This window comes from Nesoenas mayeri (assembly GCF_963082525.1).
Source record: "Nesoenas mayeri genome assembly, chromosome: 3".
NCBI classification, from domain to species: domain Eukaryota; kingdom Metazoa; phylum Chordata; class Aves; order Columbiformes; family Columbidae; genus Nesoenas; species Nesoenas mayeri.
In genome coordinates this window covers 16,998,831-17,018,922 of record NC_137544.1, presented here as the reverse complement: position 1 = coordinate 17,018,922, position 20,092 = coordinate 16,998,831, and the positions used below count along the sequence as shown (strand labels likewise).

At 35.9% G+C, this 20,092-nt stretch overlaps 1 protein-coding gene across 6 annotated transcripts in view; it reads right to left on the bottom strand.

Moving 5' to 3' along the window:
- The window catches only part of KIDINS220 (kinase D interacting substrate 220), a 74,998-nt gene that overhangs the window by 43,503 nt on the left and 11,403 nt on the right, over positions 1–20,092 (bottom strand). For 4 of the 6 annotated variants that reach the window (XM_080342982.1, XM_080342980.1, XM_080342981.1 and 1 more), the window contains 15 exons: positions 18,182–18,280; positions 16,608–16,706; positions 15,447–15,545; positions 14,272–14,373; positions 13,766–13,864; positions 12,650–12,847; positions 10,232–10,330; positions 8,950–9,048; positions 8,038–8,136; positions 6,919–7,096; positions 6,157–6,321; positions 4,634–4,813; positions 4,097–4,262; positions 3,040–3,191; positions 388–677 (listed from right to left, as the gene is read on the bottom strand). In XM_080342982.1, coding sequence (XP_080199108.1) covers positions 388–677; positions 3,040–3,191; positions 4,097–4,262; positions 4,634–4,813; positions 6,157–6,321; positions 6,919–7,096; positions 8,038–8,136; positions 8,950–9,048; positions 10,232–10,330; positions 12,650–12,847; positions 13,766–13,864; positions 14,272–14,373; positions 15,447–15,545; positions 16,608–16,706; positions 18,182–18,262 — 2,106 coding nt within the window. In that variant the 5' untranslated portion in view covers positions 18,263–18,280. The remainder of the gene's footprint in view (positions 1–387; positions 678–3,039; positions 3,192–4,096; positions 4,263–4,633; positions 4,814–6,156; positions 6,322–6,918; positions 7,097–8,037; positions 8,137–8,949; positions 9,049–10,231; positions 10,331–12,649; positions 12,848–13,765; positions 13,865–14,271; positions 14,374–15,446; positions 15,546–16,607; positions 16,707–18,181; positions 18,281–20,092) is intronic. The other 2 variants (XM_080342985.1, XM_080342984.1) reach the window with 2 other exon arrangements.

Below are 20,092 nucleotides of genomic sequence, written 5' to 3'. Positions count from 1 at the left end.
AGCCAAAGTTAGACTTGGTTTTTCACCTCTAGAATATTTTAAAAGTTGTTCTTTCTAATCTTATGATCTAAACTAAGCTTTTACTAAATACTGACCATTTAGAACAATTGTTTTACTAGTACATTCCTTCCATCAAAAAAAAAAAAAGACAGTTAGAAACTGAAAATTTAATCCAAATTTAACATTCCTGGTTGAGCAGACAGATCTCATACGCTAAGCAAAATTACCAGTGGCACAGAAGTGTTCCCTTCAGTAAAAACTCACCAAGGCTCATTCTTATGTTGTGAGACTTGGCCTGATTAAATAAGTGCCACTCCATCTTAAGAATGCTACAGGTTTGAGGTTTAGTTTCAATTCTTTTAATGGCCAGTTCCTATAAATGCTTACCTTCATGAATCCCTCACTTTTCAACTTGTGAAGCTTGGAGGCAGCGTTGTGAAGGCGTTTTCTTTGAGAATTCAAAACTGAATCCATAACTTGCCACCAGGTGCGACAATTCAAGACAAAGGCCAAACCAACAACACAGGTAACTGATATAAGGATAACATTCACTGTCATGTTGGCTGGTTCTACATTAAAAATTGCCAGCAGGGCAATCGCAGAAACAACGCAAGACAATATGAACAGGAAAATCACGAAGGATGGGAGACAGCAAGTTTTCTTCCATTTCTTTTTACCTAGGAAACAAGTATTTGCTGTTAAAATGAATGTAAATTGTAGCTACAGCTGAGTACAAAGTCTGTAATTTGCATACTTTCCATAAAACACAAAAGGTTACTGCAGTGTTACCATCCAGTAACAAAAGTGAAAAAAAGTCATCTAAATTTGCCAAAATTCCTGGAAATCATGAAGCAGGGATATTCCTTTAACCTTCAGTTTATTTCCCTTGTTTCAAGAAATCTACAATAGATGGAAATGACCTTTATTAAATATCATATCATTAGTATCATCCCTTCTGTGAACATCTCGGCAAATTGTACTTATGCAAATAAATCTTAGGAAAACAGTATGGAAACCACTCGGTTTTAAACCAAAACAGGATATTTACATAGTCTAATAGTAATGGTGCCGTTGGAGAACTGTATCAAAATTGCAAGCTCCAACCCGAGACAATCCTTTCTTACACACTAAAACACGCACAAACCAGGGAGGACAGGAGTGTGCACGGTTTGGGCAGATCATAGGAGCCTCAGAAGAGAACAGAAACCACCTGACTTCAACTGGATTGCCAAGGAAGAGACAACGGAATATTGCAGTTGGAGGTTAGCACGGCTAAAGCAATGACCAAGGAAATAGCTTTTTTCCAAAGGAGCAGCCTCTGCCTTCGGTATCTGTACAGCAGAGAAATTCAACACTTAATCAGTGCCAAAGAACACAGCATAGGAATAATCTGATGCAAAATGATGACAGCTAAAAATCAACATTGGAAGTGGAATGGAAAAATCAAATTTTAAATATGCTAGGTGGAAAGAATATCCAAGTCTCATACGCAGCCTGCGTTTGATATTATTGACTGGGGTATGAGCCACAAAGGTCCTTCGCATTACTGACATATGTGACAGAAAGGACTGTGATGCAGGACAAAGCAAGAGCAATGCACAATGACGGCAGTGAGGGGCAAGAAGAGAAAAATAACAACTCAGTTATAATTACATCCAGTTCTCGACATTTTGAAGTAGAGATGTAAGCTCCTCTAGCTAGAAAGAGAGAGAACTGGATTAGAGAGAGACTTAGGAATCATCAACAATGAAATGGCAATTGTCTGCAAGCTTACAGACCTAAGTAAAATTGAAGGAGGCTAAAAAGAAGCCTGTATGGAATTTCTATGAACATCTAGAGACGAAAAAAAAAAAACCTATGACCCTAAACCTACAAACATCTAGAGACAACCAGAAGATATGCAAGATTATCCAGAAGACACTACAGCAACAACAAAAGAAAAGAGAGCATGAATGCTGGAAGGCAACAGAGCTGTTAAGGAAGTTTATAAGGAACAGAAGATAAGATTACAAAGGAAGGGGAAACATGATTACTGCAAATAATCACAAGAAGGCAGCACTACACTGCCATTCTCTAAGTCAAGCCTTACTTCAGGAGGAACTACAGCATCAACAAAGCTGTTCCACTGAGGTTAAGGAAAAGAACTGGAGAACGTCCAATATGGAAATAAGGGTGACAGACTCCACATATCACTTTCATAAATAACAGTGAATCTGAGAAAGAACAATGAAGAGTAAGCTGTGTTCAGCACATGGAATGTTTTTTTCACCCTCTGCAAGACAAGAGAGACTAAACATCTCACTTTGTGAGAGGAGACAGCATCTAACAGATTCCTCAATTTGTGGTCAAGGTCAAAAAGAAATGAGAAAGAACTGACTGAAATTGAGCTCAAAGTGGAATTAAGTCCTCAATAACTCCCTTTCTTTACAATATCATACTCTGTTCTGCATATTTTTTCATAAATCTGCAGATGTGACAAGAGAAAAATTTGTTCCATTTGGATCAAGTCAGAGTATTTTGTTCTGTCTCACCAGCACTGATCAAAGCCATTTATGAGTTTGGACCAACACGTTCCAAACATTTATTATTTCCAAGAATAAATAATGGTCACTCATAAAAGCTCTGAATAAAAACCTATTGAACGAAACAGAAACTGCTCTTCCCAGGACATAAAAGGATATTTTTCCTTTAACTGACTTGGACAAAATGACTTAATTGCTATAAAAAAAATACAATGCCACATGTAAAAAAACCCACTTCCATTGACACTTCTGAAAACTTCACAGAAGACACTCCTTTATAATACTAAAAAAAAAGAACCAAAACAAGATGAGCAAACAAAACAGGGCATTTTTCTCTCCAAAAAATGGAAAAAGGTCTGCCCTTCTGTATGAATTTCTGCATGGCTCTCTGTTTCTAAAAAGAGCTTATAACTTGAAAAACAGAACCTTGCACGTTCCTAGGGATGGGGCACCTACCACCCCTGATAACAGTGCATTGAAATGGAATAATCGGAAATGTCATTTAGGTAATAAAAACCTTGTGTATCTTCTGTCTTGAAAACTCGAAATAGCCTTGTTGCTAAGAAACCAAATTCCCTTTCACATGCATCAGACAGGGTAGCAATCATCTCAGCCAATGAAGTTTCTCCACCTACACTGGACAGTCTATTGTAGTCCGTAAACAAAAATCTGAAAGAGAAAAAAATATATATATTTTTATACTTTAGAAAGTTTTAAATATTGTTTGGTAACCAAAACAAAAATCTGCATTTCCACAGACGAAAGTTTTTTCAAGTGGCGCAAAATGTAAAACACTTAAATATTTTTTTTTTTTAAACTCTACATGGAATTTAGGTATTTCTTTATTTCTTCTCCTGTTATCAATCTCTTCTTTGCCCCATTTCCTATTCTAAAACTTGATTTCTTAAAAATGATCACATCACTAATGGCACCTCAGATAGCAGTAAAAACATAAAAATATCTTTCTGATGCCAAAACATTATACTGAGAAGTATTATTTTTAAATGTATTCTGAGCCATTTCCAAATATTTATGGAGGATAAAAAAAATACAGAAGAACAAGACCACATAAAAATCACCGTGAGGCTCAAATACAAGTCTCTGAACAACAGGAGTAAACAAAACCATAAAACACATGGCATAAATTTTCTTGCTTTCAGGTAAACTAGAAGCTCTGGCAGTCTGATGCTTTGCTTACAGGGGCAGGGGAAGACAACCAAGAAAAGAGACCTTAACAGAAGTAATCAGTGAAACAAGCATTACATGTAATGCACAGTAACTATACCAGAAAAGTAAATTCTTACTTTGTCTGTTACTGATTTTTAGTAGTATGATAGCCAAAACCCCTAATATTAAAAAGTAGTAACTTCACCAACTTTGGCACAGAATTTTTCTTGAAAACAATACCTACTTCGCACTGAAAAATTTCACACCATCCTCTAGGGCTACTGTTTTTCAAACAGGAATCTCAACAGCTTTTCATAGGAAGATAAACATGCACATAACAGGCAGAGTTAAAGTATCAGAGTGAATCTGAGTTATTAAATCAAGAGTACACAAACAAAATAACTAACCTGACAGGTAAAGCTTTAGTGGTTTGCTCTGGTAATTCTGGTGGGTTCACAAACATGAGTTTCAGAAGCAACTCTAAATATCCAATATGTCTTGCCAACCTTGTACTTAATACCCAGGCCCAGTTCCAGCTCTCACCTTCTCTTCGGCCACCAAAGTAAATTACAGCTAAAAAATGAGAAATGAAAACGGATGTTATAGCTATATTTTAGTCAATGTTCACAACTGCAAGAACCATGAAGTTTGAACACATAAGGCATGGAGTGGCATAAAAACAGTTGGATGAGAATTTTTCACAGCTACAATTAAAAATGGAAATGGTAAGAATAACATAATTAATTTAAAATACAAAATTCTTCTTTGCTTTCAAGAATGACCTGTCACAAATGACATGCAAAATACAAGGAAAGGGTTTGAACGGTTCCTATTTTTTTCCAAAACCACTTAGTATTTTTTCCTGAATCAGAAAGAACGCCTACAAAACAATACTGAATTCCAAAAATAGACAAAAACCTCCACAAATGTCATATACAACTTACTAAAGAAAATGTAGAGAACTGCTAATAAGCTGAGCGACACTGCTATTCCAAGCTTTGCATCCACTGTGAAAGCGAGCAATAAACCCAAACCTCCGCACAGCAAGAGTGTGAGGAACACGATAAGCCAGGAGAACTGAAACAGAGGTTCGATTTGCTGTCCTGCGAAAGTCTTCATTTCATCTAAAACAAAAGGACAAAGAGCAGTTAACGTGGTAAATCATTCTAAACAGAAAGCAAAAAAGCTATTATTAGTGATCCTCATCTTTGAAAATAAACACTTTTTGACTAGTCTGTATAACTTTCCATATTACTGATTCAAAAAGACAACGATGATTGAATTCTTCTTCAAGCATTAGTGTAAAACCCTAAGTTTTTGTGCATGTAATGAATGAAACCATTTAAATACAAAATACTAGCACGGTTTGCTGCCAATCATCTACTTTAGAAGGCATATTAAAATCCATGCCATTCCCTACCCTCTTTCAAAAGTTAAAAACATATTTTATCATGCCAAGTAAAATAAACCCACTGTATCTGTCAAAAAAACCCCAACCCTAAAAACTTTCATCATTGAAATCTGGACCATGTTACTCAAATAGTCAGATACAAAAGTGAAATGTAAAGGCTTCAGTATTCATTTCTGTTTGTTGCTTCATATTTCCTCAAACACAAAGTCCTGAAGAAATTTATTTAGCATCTGTTGAATAAAAAACTTTAAATACACAATCCAGAATAAAAAGATCAATGAGGAACAGGAAGAAAATACTGAAAAAGTCATGCAAAAATCTAAGAGTTCATCAACAATAAACATCACAGCCAAAAATACACCCTGCTTTTTATATCATGGGGCATGAGGTGAACAAAATGAATGCAGAGATGTCACAATTTAGCCAATACAGCTTTTCAAAACATAGAAATCACAGAAAGTAAGAAATAACAAGATTGGTAAACATATTTTTGAATTATACTGAAACATCTCAGAAAAACATCCTTTGTTAGAAAAAGCTAAAACTGTAAATAAGATGCCTATTTCTACTGCAAAAAATAATGACTCTCCTCATATACTGCATTTGCTTTCCTATGTCATTTCAGAGAGTTCAAAAAGCTCAAAGTAAATAAGGGGAACGGGGAAGAAAACCAGGTGCAGAGAAAATGCACTACAGAAAAAAAATAATGTTAACAGCCTCAAATTTGTTCTCAAACTTACAAACAAACAAAAATAAAGACAGGTAGGATGACTGCAGCAAAAGAGTGACTTGTCACAAACCCCCCCGGCAAGGGGCATTTCAGCAGCACCTGAAGGGAGGATTCACAGCTGCAGGACACAGGACAACAGACAGCAACATTTAAAGACCGTCTTGACATTGTATAAATGAACAAAGCAACCTACAGATGAACAGACCATGCTGAAATTTAAATCCTACACTACATGGACCAACAGATGTCACAAAAAACAGTAATTCCCATGTGACGTTTTTCATAGGTGGATTTGAACCTACAGAAAAGGCTAAATCAAATTTTACCTTCCAGTTTCTTGAGCAGGAAAGATTTTCCACTTCCCCACTGTGCATATAAGCCCACACAGATGGGCGGCTGCATGGTTGGTTCACTCAGAATATCAGCCAAAGCGCTGCTATACAAGTCATAACCCAGCATGTCCCCGTCAGATTCCGTGGGAGACAAGTGTCCTGTAATACAAATACCATGTTACAGAACTTTGCTTTAAGAAATCTTTTCAATATGGCAATTTTCATACATAAAATTATGATGGGTTCACCTATTTATACATATTCCTTTCATATAATAGTTGTTATTACTGGTACGTTCTTGTTCAAAGGTAAATCATCCACATAAATGTTAGGTAATTACCCAAACAATGAGAACCTACCACAAAAGACTTAAAATCTAAAATCACAGCAGGTTAAAGAAAATAATTCCTACATAAGCAAGATCTAAATAAAAACAAATGGTCATCAGAAGTTGCACAGTATCCAATGTCGACGGGTAAAGGTCAAAAATAAAAGGTATGTTTGATCTTTATTGGTATTTTAGAATGGCAAATTTTTTTGCCAACATGTATTTTTAAATCCTTCCCATTAGTTGCAATGTTAAACTAAACAGTTACCACTTTCTGACACAGAATTGAATAAACTCGATTCTCAATATGCAACTGGTTAAAAACTATATAGGAGATTATTCAATTAATCATTCATCTCATTAAAAAAATGCTCAGTTTTCATCAGTCTGGGCTCAGATCTGAGAAAGATATCAATACTTATACTTACTGGCTCCAAATATCTGTGTTAAAATACTCTTCTGGTGGCTACAGTCAATATTGTAAGGTGTTTCTCCCGCTTTGTTGGGTCTATAAAGCAATCTACCATCCTTCGGATTTCTTAAGAGCAGCTCGGCAAGTTTACGGCTTCTTCCACGAATGGCGATATGAAGAGGAGTATCTCCTTTCTGCAATTAAGCAACAAACTAGTAATATCTAACATGAATTCCAACTATTATGAACAGACCATATGTTCAAAATTGTTTCCGATGCACTGTTTACTTGAAATATATCTTAAGGTATTCTCAACAACGTTAATGCCGTCTAGCAAGTGTTTTTTTCCCCCAGAGAAGCATTACAAAGGTTTCAGAAAAGACACGTGAAAGGCAGTTCTTATAATGTTACATCCAAGGTACTACCTTCTTTCTTAAACATTTATTTCAAGGTTCATGAAAATATAGTTTCTATTTATAAATGTCTACCGGCAAATTCAGGGACTTGTTCAGAATAAGAGATACTCCGTGTTAGAATTATTTCAGTGTCTGCTCAGACTTCTCCAAAAAGCTTTCTGTTAGAAGTTTCCTTATGATATCAACATTATCACTTATTTGCCCTAAATATGATATTAAAAGGTTAAAAAAGTATCAAATAAATATTCCTGTATTTAAAAGGTTTACTATAAAACTAGGTAATGTGTAAGAGAACAGCAACAAACCATTGTGTTTGTCTTTGGCACTGCTTAGTTTAATGGTTATTAATCAAAATCAAACATCAGCGACAAATAACAACCATTCTCTACACTCTTTTTCAAGTGTATTAAGAATCAGTATTTTTATCTGTGGAATTCTTATTCCTCACCTAGAATTTCTTCTTTTCATATTACTGAAAGCAGTCTAATACAAACAAAAAACCAAAATATTAACAGTGGGAATAAACTTATATTTAAGTATTCTGATCTATTTAATCACAAAGCATATGGGAAATAAAGCATTTCGATATTCTGGTCTAGTTGACGATTAAGCATATGAGAAGCTCTCTTCCTGTTTTAGCCTTGACAGCTCACTACAAAATTCTGCTGCAAAACTAAAATTATTAAATATACTGAAGTAAACAAAGAAATACTATTTACCTTGTCTACAGCAGAGACTTTAGCTCCCTTGTCCAGAAGAAGCTCTACTATTTCAATATTTCTCATCTTGGTTGCCTTTATAAGTGGTGTTTCTCCATCCTAAAAAAAGAAAAGTAGGCCTAATAATAAAAATCTTCCTGGTATATTCAGAACCAAGCAAACACAAGTGATATTGTTATGAAACAAATTCCAAACTTTAAAAGAGGATTTTCGTTTCTGTGCAAGTAGCAACACTTCAGTGCATAGGTTCTTGAAAAAACATCACAGACCCTGTATTCCAGATCGATTATAATCACAGAGCAAAATATGAGTGTAAAATACATTTCTGTTAATGACATCAGAGAGAGAAAAAAATTCAGATATAATACAAGGTATCTGAGAAGAGTCTCAGACTAATTCACCGCTGTACATACTACTTCCTCTGTTTTATTTAATTCCCACAAATGCAAAAGAACCCCAAAAACTGGAGGTCTCAACTTAGCAATATCAGAAGCCTCTTCCCTCACTTTCCAGTAGCAGCCACTCTCTACTCCATATTGCTGGTCATGTCAATGTCCACACATTCTCTGCTACTAAGTTTTAGTATAATAGTAGGTGATGCTTATCAATAAAGGTAACATTACAATTGCTGAAAAAAAAAAAATCTGTATTTCAGAAAAAAAAATAGGGGGTTTTTAATGTGGGTTTGGGTTTCTTTGAGGTTTCTTGTTTTGTTGTAGTCGGTTAAATTTTTTGGTTTGTGGAGTCTTTTGGGTTTGTTACTTTGTTTTGGTTTGGCTTTTGGTTTGTTTGTTTTTACAGTATGCAAAGTATCCACACTTCAAAAAAGCAGAATTCGCTATTCCGTTCTTAATGTCACATACAGACATTAAACAAAGCAAATTATGTCCTCAACGACATTCTAAAAGTTACCTTTGTACATGTTTCAGTATCAGGGTTGCATTGCAAGATATCCCTCACCATTGTAGCATTTCCTTTCTCAACTGCCCAATATAAAGCAGTTTTATTATCCTAAAAAATAAAAAAAAGTATCACATGTTAAAAGTACTTTCACTCCATCAGATTAACTTCAAAAACTGTATATAAAATACAACCACTATATTGAAAACAGCACACAATACAGCAAATGCAGATCAGGGCAAAGGAGGGAAGTGCTACCCAATCTAAGCAGTACACAAGTAGCAGACAGCCAGAATCTTCCTCTGATGGTGCTCATTCCTGCTGCGCCAACAAGGCCACAAACGTGTTCTGTAGATTAACCCCAGCGAATGGCTGGACAGATACGCTCACGCTGCCACAAGTCACAGCCTCCCTGTCCCTGAGGAGGTTGAGTCCTCTCGCTGTTTCTGTATTGCCCTGGTCATACCATGATGGCAAAAAACTCCAGATTTTCAGACCCATGTCAGCAAGAAGCTGAGACACACAATTCCAGGTTTCTGACAGCAGGTTAGAGGAAGAGATCCAAACACTACTTTTTCTCTAAACTAAAAGCTTCTCGGCTTCTCTAAGAGGCTCCGCATGGACAGCAGGCACTAAATCGTTGCAGCTCTCAGTGACTAGCTGTGTTCACACTCGGCAGAACACGTCTGCTAGCAGAGTGATTTGAATAGCTTCAAGAAAAAGAAATCAAGCTGAATGTAACAATAAAAACAAGTACTGTGCCAAGTAACAGAGCTTTCAGTAGAAAAAAACAATACCTTAATCAAAGGACAAAAAAAGAAAGAAGGTGTAGGTAGAAAATATGGAAAATACTGACAAGACTGTTTAAGGCAAGAAGGAACGTTAGTGAAGGAGAGAAGAACCAACCAAGCACACTGACAGAACTGGCTAACAGAACTGACAACAGATGTTATCTCAGGGGTAATGTATTTTAATATATTGATATCAAGTTTAAAATAATATTAAGGAGTTTTAAAAGTATTTCATCCTTTTAAATTCACATCCTTTGCTTTTCAACCATTACACAAATTAACTGAAAAAAAAAATGCTGCTTAACAAGTCATTACAATTATACATGTCTTATATCTTAAAAACTGCACAGCAACATGATATAGTTGTATTGTTTGATGGGAATCTGACTTTCCCACAGAGCAGACTGAGCAAGTTTTTAAAGCCCTGTTTTCAGAAACACAGTACAACTGTTTGGTATTCAAATTCACATCCTATACTCTAACACTTACATTGTTGTACTTACCTGACCTCTGATGTCTATATCAGCGTATTTATGGAGCAGGGCCCTCACAATTTCTACATGACCTCCTCTAACAGCCCCGATCAGTACTGTATCTCCACTCTAGAAAAAATGTCAAAGAAAACTAAAGATGAATTAATAGCAAAAAGAAATGCAACAGAGAATAAATTACATCCTCTAAAAATATATTATGCCTATTTACATTCAGTAATCTGTACTCATTTTAAAGACAGATAAAAAATAGTTCTTTCTCTGCAAATGACGGCTATATAGAAGAAACAATACTGCACTTTTTATTTTTTTGTGCAAGGAGGCAAAATATTATGAATTTATGGCAAAACAAACACCTCAAAATTATGTCCGGCTTAAACCACGATCTTGGAAAAAAAAAAACCAGCACAAGTTAATAACAGATATGAAAAAATGCAGCTGTTCTCTATGTTCACAGGAGGACCAACCACTCACACTAATAACCTCTTTACAATCAAATAACAATGTTGGCTGTCCCCTATAGATGTTTCACAGCTGACAAAAGAACTTCAATAATTCTGAAGTATTTTATCCTTCTTTTTTGATTCCTGTTCACGTACACTACGTTGTTATAAAGAACCAAAGCAAAAGGACCATTTTATCTCAAACTGATTGAAAGAAAAAATATTTTGCTGCGGTAAATGGAGTTGTATATCCGTAAAATAAAGTTACAGTTCTGCATAAGGCTTCTGAATTTAACACACTTAAGGATATGTCAGAATTTCAGAAAATGAAATCCTGAAATTACCTAATACTTTTTTTTATGATGAAACAGGAAAAACAAATAGAAGTGTAGTTAAATCACAGCTGTGGAATTCAGTTAGAAATCTCAGTAGCAGTAGATCCCCTGTCAGTCATAGTCATAATGTACCTGGCTGCAAAACAAGATATTTTCCTTATCAAAGCCTACTCTAGCACCTGAAGCTAAGAGTACTCATTGTTTGATGTGGTTTTGGAATACAGTCAGCTGTACTGAAAACTGTAATTTAACCTTCCTAAATCCACAGGGATGCAGACAGTTGTAGAATTTTGTGACAGGAGAAGTAGGAAGGGAGACTGAAATGTATTTTCTTAAACATCTAAAGTTTTACTTTGATATGTCCCCGAGATCAAATTTGTTGTCACATGCAACACTGTGGCTCAGTACATAACTATCTAAGAAATGTACTAGGTTGACACCTGAAATATAGGATAATGCATCCTAAATTCTTTTAAAATTATGAGGCAAATACTAGGAGGTTTTCCTCTCTTCTTTGCAAACCCAAGCTACTCAATTTAGGGAACGGGAATTCAGCCTCAAAACCATATTAGGGCTATTAGGGCTCTAAACTAAAACATTGATCTTGACCGAGGGACCTAAGTTTGGTTATTAATACCTAACAACCTGCAGCCCCAAGGGTGCAGTGCTGGCATTTCACAGAATCACAGAATGGTTGAGGTTGGAAGGGACCTCTGGAGATCATCTAGTCCAACCCACCTGCTAAAGCAGGTTCACCCAAAGCAGATGGCACAGGAATGTGTCCAGGCAGGTCTTGAATGTCTCCAGATAAGGAGACTCCCCAGTCTCTCTGGGCAGCCTGTTCCACTGTTCTGGCACCCTCACTGTGAAGAAGTTCCTCCTCATATTCAGACGGAACTTCCTGTGCTTCAGTCTGTGCCTGTTGCCCCCTCATCCTATCAATGGGCACCACTGAAAGGAGTTTGGTCCCATCCTCTCGACATCCACCCCCAAGATATTTATAAAAAATATTTATAAAAAACCCCCTGACTTTCAGGAAAACCTGACTATCAAGAGGACACTGCAGACAGTCCAAGGTACCTATAAAAGCAACCAAATAAATGTCTGCATAGGTGGCAAGCAGATTCACAGGCTGGTCACTGCCCATATTGGGCACAGGCCTCTCCCCAACAAGGCAACCGCGGCTGGGGTACAGCGCACACCTTTCACCGGTTACATCCACATCTGCACCCAGAGCTGGAGCCGCCCTCTAATATCTGCACCTTCCCTAGTAAAAGTTTCACTGTAAAAGATAAAGGTAGCCACTGAATGAAATATGCTTTTTTATAATATCGATTTTTTACAATTTTAACAGCACTACCTCATGTATTAATACACAAAAAACCCAGCCCAAAACTCTAAGTTAGTTAACTATGTTACAGATAAGACAAATATACAACCATAAATCATTTCCGTGCCCTATGGAAACTCACAATTCAAGAATCTCAAACGAAGAAAAAAAAGTAGTTTCTGTAGTTTACCTTCACACACAGCAACACTTGCCACTTAACATACTTGTACCCGCAAATTTGCATACACTAGTATTTAAATATATATAATTATTTTATATATATATATATATATAACCACAATAATGATGAAAATTTACTCACTCTATCAGGAATGTTCACATAAGTTCCAGCATCAAGAAGATCCTGCACGATTTCAGTATGTCCCTCCTTCGATGCAATCATCAAAGCTGTGTTTCCATCTTTATCTGTTAAGTTTACATTTGGGTTCCTTTTCAGTATTTCTTTTACTGAGTCAGTATAGCCACCCTTCACTGCTACAATAAGTGCAGTCATAGAATTCTTCAAACAAAAACAACAGATTTTTTTGTACAGAGGATATAGACATCATCATTATATCAGCAGTTTAAATAACAAAAGAACACTCACTGACACAACTTTCTTAACCATGTAGATACATCACTTCAGTTTTATGTTTTAAAGTGCACTACTTGTTATACTTTTTTAAAAAAAGAAATAAATGAAATTCTACAGTAGAGAACACTTCAAATGCAAACAGTGAAGCTCAGATCAGGTTATTTTAACTCCTGAATGTCACACACATGGTAAAATAATTTTCTTGTGATATGGGAACACAGTACTATCAGAGCATCCAAGTCTGCCAGTACCACTCACAAGGAGGTTTTCTGAAGAACTCCTGAAATAATCATACAAATACAAAAAGTTGTCCTCTTTATTTTACTTTGACAAGCATTTTAAGTGGTTTATGCAACAACAACACCACAAATCAGTTTTATTTAAAACCAATATGCAGCTGAAAACTTCTAAAAAATTTCCAACTTCTGAAAAGGCACAACAGCCATTATTATTTGCAAAAGATGCTTTGTATGTTATTTACTTTTCTAACAGCACTGCGGAAAGAGTTGTTTGATGTATTGGTTTTGGTACAGAATGAATTTTGATAGTATTAACCTTCAGATAAAAATAACCTGAATTCACTTATGTTCATTAAAATTTACACTTTACATACCAGTGTGTCAACTGTCAATACAACTCCTTAGTTATGTAATATTTTTATTAAAAGGCATAAAGAAGTTTAAATAATCCTCACATGTCATTTGCAAATACCTGGAAAGTGATATGCTAAAACATGAACATTTAATCTTTTTTCACGTATTTCTTGGTATTTGTATTATAAATAAAACAGGATACACATATATCTACCCACACTTTATCACTGGAAAATGAACAGTTACTTACAGCTCCTTCTTGATCAACGTCAGCTCCCATTTGCAGCAGGTATTTCACACACTCCAAATGACCTTTCCTTGCTGCCCAAACCAGTGGGGTGGTTCCATACTGCAAAAGCATTTATAATATTCTATCATATTGCTCTCTCTACCTGGTATTCCGTACAATCTAGTATTCACCTTGTGCTTTATTACATTAGTTTTTATAAAGATATACAGATAGCTTTAAGAATTATTCTTCTATGCAACCCAGGATAGTAAGATTTCCAATAGCTTAGAAAACAGAAATATTCTCCACTGAAATAAATGTTCACGACCATCTTCAGCATAGTATGGAAAAACCTCTTGCAAGTATAAGGACTTACTCCAGCACACCAAGGCTAATCTCACAGGCAAAATATAAAAGGTGTTTTTCCAATCAAAAACTCCTTGATTTTTATTTTTTTAATAAAACTCACTTTTACAATAAATATATCAACAATTAAATGAATTAAATATTATATAAATATAACTTACTTTGTCAGAGCAGTTCACTTTAGCTCCATATTGCAGTAAGAGATGTACTATGTCTGAGTGGCCCCGGCCTGCTGCCCAAATAATTGGATAAACACTGTATTGCTTAGAATGAGGAAAAAAAAAAAAGGAGACATAAAATCAGACTCTTAATTATTTTTCGTGAATAATTGGTCATGATGCTTCAAAGGACAATAAACATATAGAAGAAAGAATATACCGAAATAAATCTAACTATGCATCAATTGTTGCCTAACACACTGTCTAGGTGATCTCTAGGAAGACATCTACTTGTTTTGAATCAATTTTGTTTTGTAACTCCTTATACAAGGTTTAAAAATTCACATCCTCATCTTGATACAAACATTTGTAATGTAAGAGAGAAGCAACAGACAGCTATGCAATATCCCTAAGTAATTTGGACCGTAGATCAATCACATCACGCATGCAGAAGCTTCATAAGCATACCAGATGAAATCCATAGTCAGAGCAGTAAGTCACTGGTGTTCTTCCCTGACTGTTCACTCTTGCCTCAAACACCAAAGAGCTGACAGTATAAACAAATTGCTCATTCCAGTTTCAAAATGACTATACTTGAATAGAAAATGCTTATAAAGTCAAATAAATCTCAAAATCTTCGGTTTTTAATTCTCTCTAACATGCATGGTACATATTTATATGATCTAGCCCAGTGGTGTCAAACTTATTTTCAGCAGGGGCCACATCAGCCTCACAGTTGCCTTCCAAGGGCCAAATGTCATTTTAGGAATGTATAACAAATGTTATACCCCTGATCTAGCCCATTCAATAACTATTATGAAACAATTAAATTGTTTCTAAATCGCACATATTAGTTACCTCATTAATTTCTACAGACACAGAAAAATGACAATTGTTATACAAACAGCATTAGATACACTACTTATCTCTTCTATTATTTCCTCTACTGCTAATTTGAATCTTATTAAGAGCTATACTCATTTCCTTTAATTAATAATAAAACTAATCAAAAAAGTGACTGTCATACAGATAATTAAAGCAATCCCTTCATAAATATAGTGACTGATGTTATATTGAAAAAATGCAAAATATTTCATCAAGATAATAAGATGAGTGCACAATTCAGGACTTTACACATTTGGGAGTGGGAGGACAGGGCATTTAAGACTAAAACTTACCATTCCTGTGATGTTTGGATTTGCTCCTTTCTCAAGTAGCAATTTAGCTACTTCGGTTCGGCCTTTATATGATGCCCACATCAGGGCAGTCCATCCTCCCTGGCAAGCACAATTTAAAGAAATGTAAAAACTGAAAAATAATCTCTAGAAACCTAATTAGTGACTTTTATTTCAGTTTGAATTTGTCCTAAGACTGTTTTGCAAGTCCAAAACATAGTAAGGATTGACTACGCAATGTTGTAATCCTACTTACGTAGGATGAATAATAAGTACACGTATGAAAGTACTGATTTCTTTCTGCATGCAGAACTTGGGAGAATATAGTCACAGAATCACAGAATCAGAGAATGTTAGGGATTGGAAGGGACCTCGAAAGATCATCTAGTCCAGTCCCCCTGCTGGAGCAGGAACACCTAGATGAGGTTACACAGGAAGGCATCCAGGCGTGTTTTCCATACTCTTAACTTCAGCAGAACAAAATTGGTCCTTGCAAGTACCCATTTCCCTCTCCAGTCAATGGAGAGAAGTCTGCAGCTCTTCAGAGGTGTCCAGCCTCCTAATAGTGTGAGCAATAGCTGTGGCTCTTTAGGAGAACTGGACTAGAGCACCCTCTTTCCTATACAAAAAACTGGACAGCATGAATGAAAACAAATTCCAGAATACTGAGAACAAGGACTGCTCTATGAATAATCACAGTTGATCAGAGAAAAAGTAAATATGGACATGTATCTTCTGGGGAAACATAACATCTATTTTACCAGAATAATACGTTTAAAAAAAAGGCTATCACCACAAAAAAAACCCCACAAAAACAAAAACAACCACTCAACCTCCCCACCCCCAGAAAAACAAAAACAAAACAAAACAAAACAAAACAAAAAAAAAAAAAAACAATCAGTTTAGCTTGTTGCAAACCAAATCAAGAGAAAAAAAACAGCCCTAGAAACAAGTTGCCTTTATTAACACTAAAGCAACCATTTCGCAGCTGCAAAACCAATATTTAAATATACATTCTTTTCCATTTTAACAGCCTGGAGTACATAATTTAAGGAAAAAATATCTTTTATTTGTTTACATTACTGAAAATCTCCAACTCCTAAAATTGTTGTTCTTGCTAAAAAAAGGAAACCGATTTTATTTTTACACTAGGACAACACATACCAAATCCCGATGCTCCAAACTGACATTGTAATTGAGTAGCTCTGCCACAATAGCTGCATGTCCTTCTTTAGCTGCTGAAATAAGAGCTGTCCAGTTATCCTAGAAAAAGGAAAAAGTGATATTTAAGTGATATTCAATATTTCACTACAATTACCTTGTTTTTCAAGTGTTTAACCCACATTAGGACATCCACAGCTCCTTAAAATAGCTGTCCTTTAAAATAAAAAAAAAAAAAGTAGTTATAAACTCACAGATTACCTGCCAGTTATACACATAAAAATACAGAAGACCAACAACTACTCCAAATCTCCCTTCAAGTTATCTCCTTTCCTACCCAACATCCACCACTCTACAACTCCTTAGTTCATTGCAGGTTAACTTCTTAAAAACATTATGGAGAAAACAACATCTACAAAGGGTTAGAGAATGAGGTCAAGACATTGAGAACTTCTTGGTGAGGACAAGATGGCAACAAAGGCCACAACAAACGGCAGAGGTCTGTCTCCACACACAGTGGGTGACAGCACCCAATGGGTTCATAACACACGGGAATTTGGGCCACAGCTCCTTAGATTCATGACCACTTCATGAGAGACACATTTCCTCTTGCGTTACATTTACCTTCCATCCACTGCTCAAACCAGGTGTGCTATACGCATATAAATATAGGAGCACTTTATATGGCAAATGTTCTTCCCATAAGTATAGGAACTGTAACATTTGCAGCAGATGTAAGCAGATGTTTCCAAAAATAGAGACATTTGCTTTCTCTCTTATTTTTAATTCTCTTTTTTTAATGACAGGTTTCATACCTTATTTTTCCTGCATGCCTATACCGCCAGAATTAAGTGAAGGAAAAAAAACAAAACAAAAAACACACAACAAACAAACAAACAAACAAACACACACACACACATGCAACCACCTTTTCCTGTTTATCACTCTTCATTGGAATGTACAGACCTTTCAAAACTTTAGCAATACCTCCATCCTATTCATCTTTTCTGGGCATCCCTCACCTAGAATCGACCTTTTTTGCAAAGACAGGAAGACAGCTCATAACTCTGAAACCCTTCTCTGCTGCTGTTCTGACTTTGACCCCAAATAATCCTTTAACCTAAAGTCTCTCAATATTTATTGAAAAAACAAACAAACATAAAAATCAAGGAGAAAAACCCTGCATACCACAACATCACCAAGATAAACAAAAATCACTTGGACTCATCTTCGATGCTGTATTTCTCTATTCCGCCAATCTTTCCACAGCAACTACTGCCAATCCTATCACTACAGCTCCCTAGTACTAACTTCCCAGGAAAAACAGCAGCAGCATACAGCAGAGACCCTCAGACATTTAAAACATCTTAAATATCCCCATTCTTTATGAGGAATTGAATCAAAGGAAGGCAGAGCGAAGCAATTTTACATCAGATTTCTCTTATATGTCAGCATTTTCCACCTTTTTTTTTTTTTTCTCCTGCCCTCAACACTCACCTAAATACCTTTTATTTGCCTACATCTTGATATTTTTTCTTCCTCTATTGTTAGTTATCACATAAAGCACTAATACTTACAGCATCCTCCAAGTTGCAATTGGCTCCCTTCTTGAGAAGCTCCTGGACAATTTCTAAATTGCCCTGTTCAGCAGCCAACATGAGTGGAGTCTGGCCATTCTGAAATCAAAATGACAGGAAAAGTGATGCGCCGGGATATAATGCAAACAACGCACATACACCAACAATAAAAGGCCAAGCGCTGCAGAGGAACGTTGTTTCCAGTTTTTAATTGCCTGCGAGGAGGATTGTTTTCAAACCACACAGTAAACTTGCAATAAAACTGGAGAACATATTGAAACCTGTTCCATAAGAGATTAAAAAAACAATGCAAAACAAAAACAAAACAAAAAATCAGGCCTTAAAAATAGTTACCAAAAAAAAAAAAAGTTGCATTGTTAAATATCTTTCTTTCTGAATCATTTGCCCACTGAAGACATCTCTAATACAGCCTGTTACATCTTTAAATCTTGAATTACCTCGGTCACACTGTTTAGAAATGGATAAATATATAAATTTAGTATAGGAACCCCAATGGCCATTAAAACGGTAAGACTTCTTGTTGTAGTCTTGGAAATAATAGTCAAGTATATACTACAGTTTCATCTGACAGTATACCAAATATAGACATCACTCTTGTCCTGTGCAACCCAGGTTCTGAACCGGCAGCCTCATCTCAGGGAAGATGAAAGACAGAAAAGTTGGTTTATTTGCCTTCAAGAACGTTTTAACAGTCAGGTACAATCTGTCACCCTTTGATCATTTTATTTTTGTGTCAGCAAGCTTCTCTTCAGAGCTACTCACAAACAGAAGAAAATCCTTAGATACAACTGCTCAGCATGCTGAAAAATAAAATTTACTGAATTTGACAGTAAATCTGTTATCTCAACAAATTTAACAAATTAAGATAATTTTTCCTGACCTTTCTTGTGTCTTTTCTCTGTACTACATAAAAAACCACAAATTACCTAGTCTATAAAGAAGCTACATATTAGAAATTATATACCAGTAGTCTCCCTGAAAAGAATAAAAATAAAATCAGAATATGGTAAGGTCACTGATCTTTATTAGTAAAATAATAAACAGTAAGATTAATAAATATATTTGATGAGTTCTTTCCACTCTCTATGTTAAAATAAAAGAAAATAAAGCACTGATTCTTTCAAAAAAGCTTTCTGGTCCATCAGTTATTCTCTAACTGGTCTTCACAGAATCTTCCCTATGACATTATGGATAACCAACAATATTACTAGTGACAGGATATAACCCAATACCTAAGGCTGTGACAACTGGCACCACATCCAGCTGGAGGCCAGTCACTAGTGCAGCACCACAGGGGTTTAACTCCTTCAGTAAGGGTCTGGGCAATGGGACTGAGTGCACTCCCAGCAACTTCGCAGCTCATACAAAATTGAGAGGAGCAGCTGATGCACCAGATGCTTGTGCTACCATCCAGAGGGATGTCGACAGGCTAGAGAAATGAGTGAACAGGAACCTCATCATACCGGGTGTAGGCGTCCAGGTTTCTGTATCAAGGTCTTTGTGAGGAGAGGCTGGGAGTGCCCCATGCAGTTGCAGAGAGGCTCTGGTATTCTCAGACAGATGTAAAACTTTTCTATTGTAGCAATGAAAACATCATTCCCTTCTTGCTAGGAGATTCTCAAATATAGCTTCAATTTTTTAGCAGATCATGGAGATTTCACCAAAGAAACAAAAGTTAACTACTTAACTACTGTGCCTGTGGCATCCAAGTTAACTCAAAAGTTGTTCAAGAGTCTAGAAACTCCAGAAGAACTAAATGCTCGTATTTCTCACAAGCACATCAAGTACTGTTTATCTGTACACGACAGCTAAGCCTAGGTATTGGAATATCCAAATTATAAAGGGACACACCTGTACCTTTTTAGGTAAGTCATTCAGTAGTGATATCGT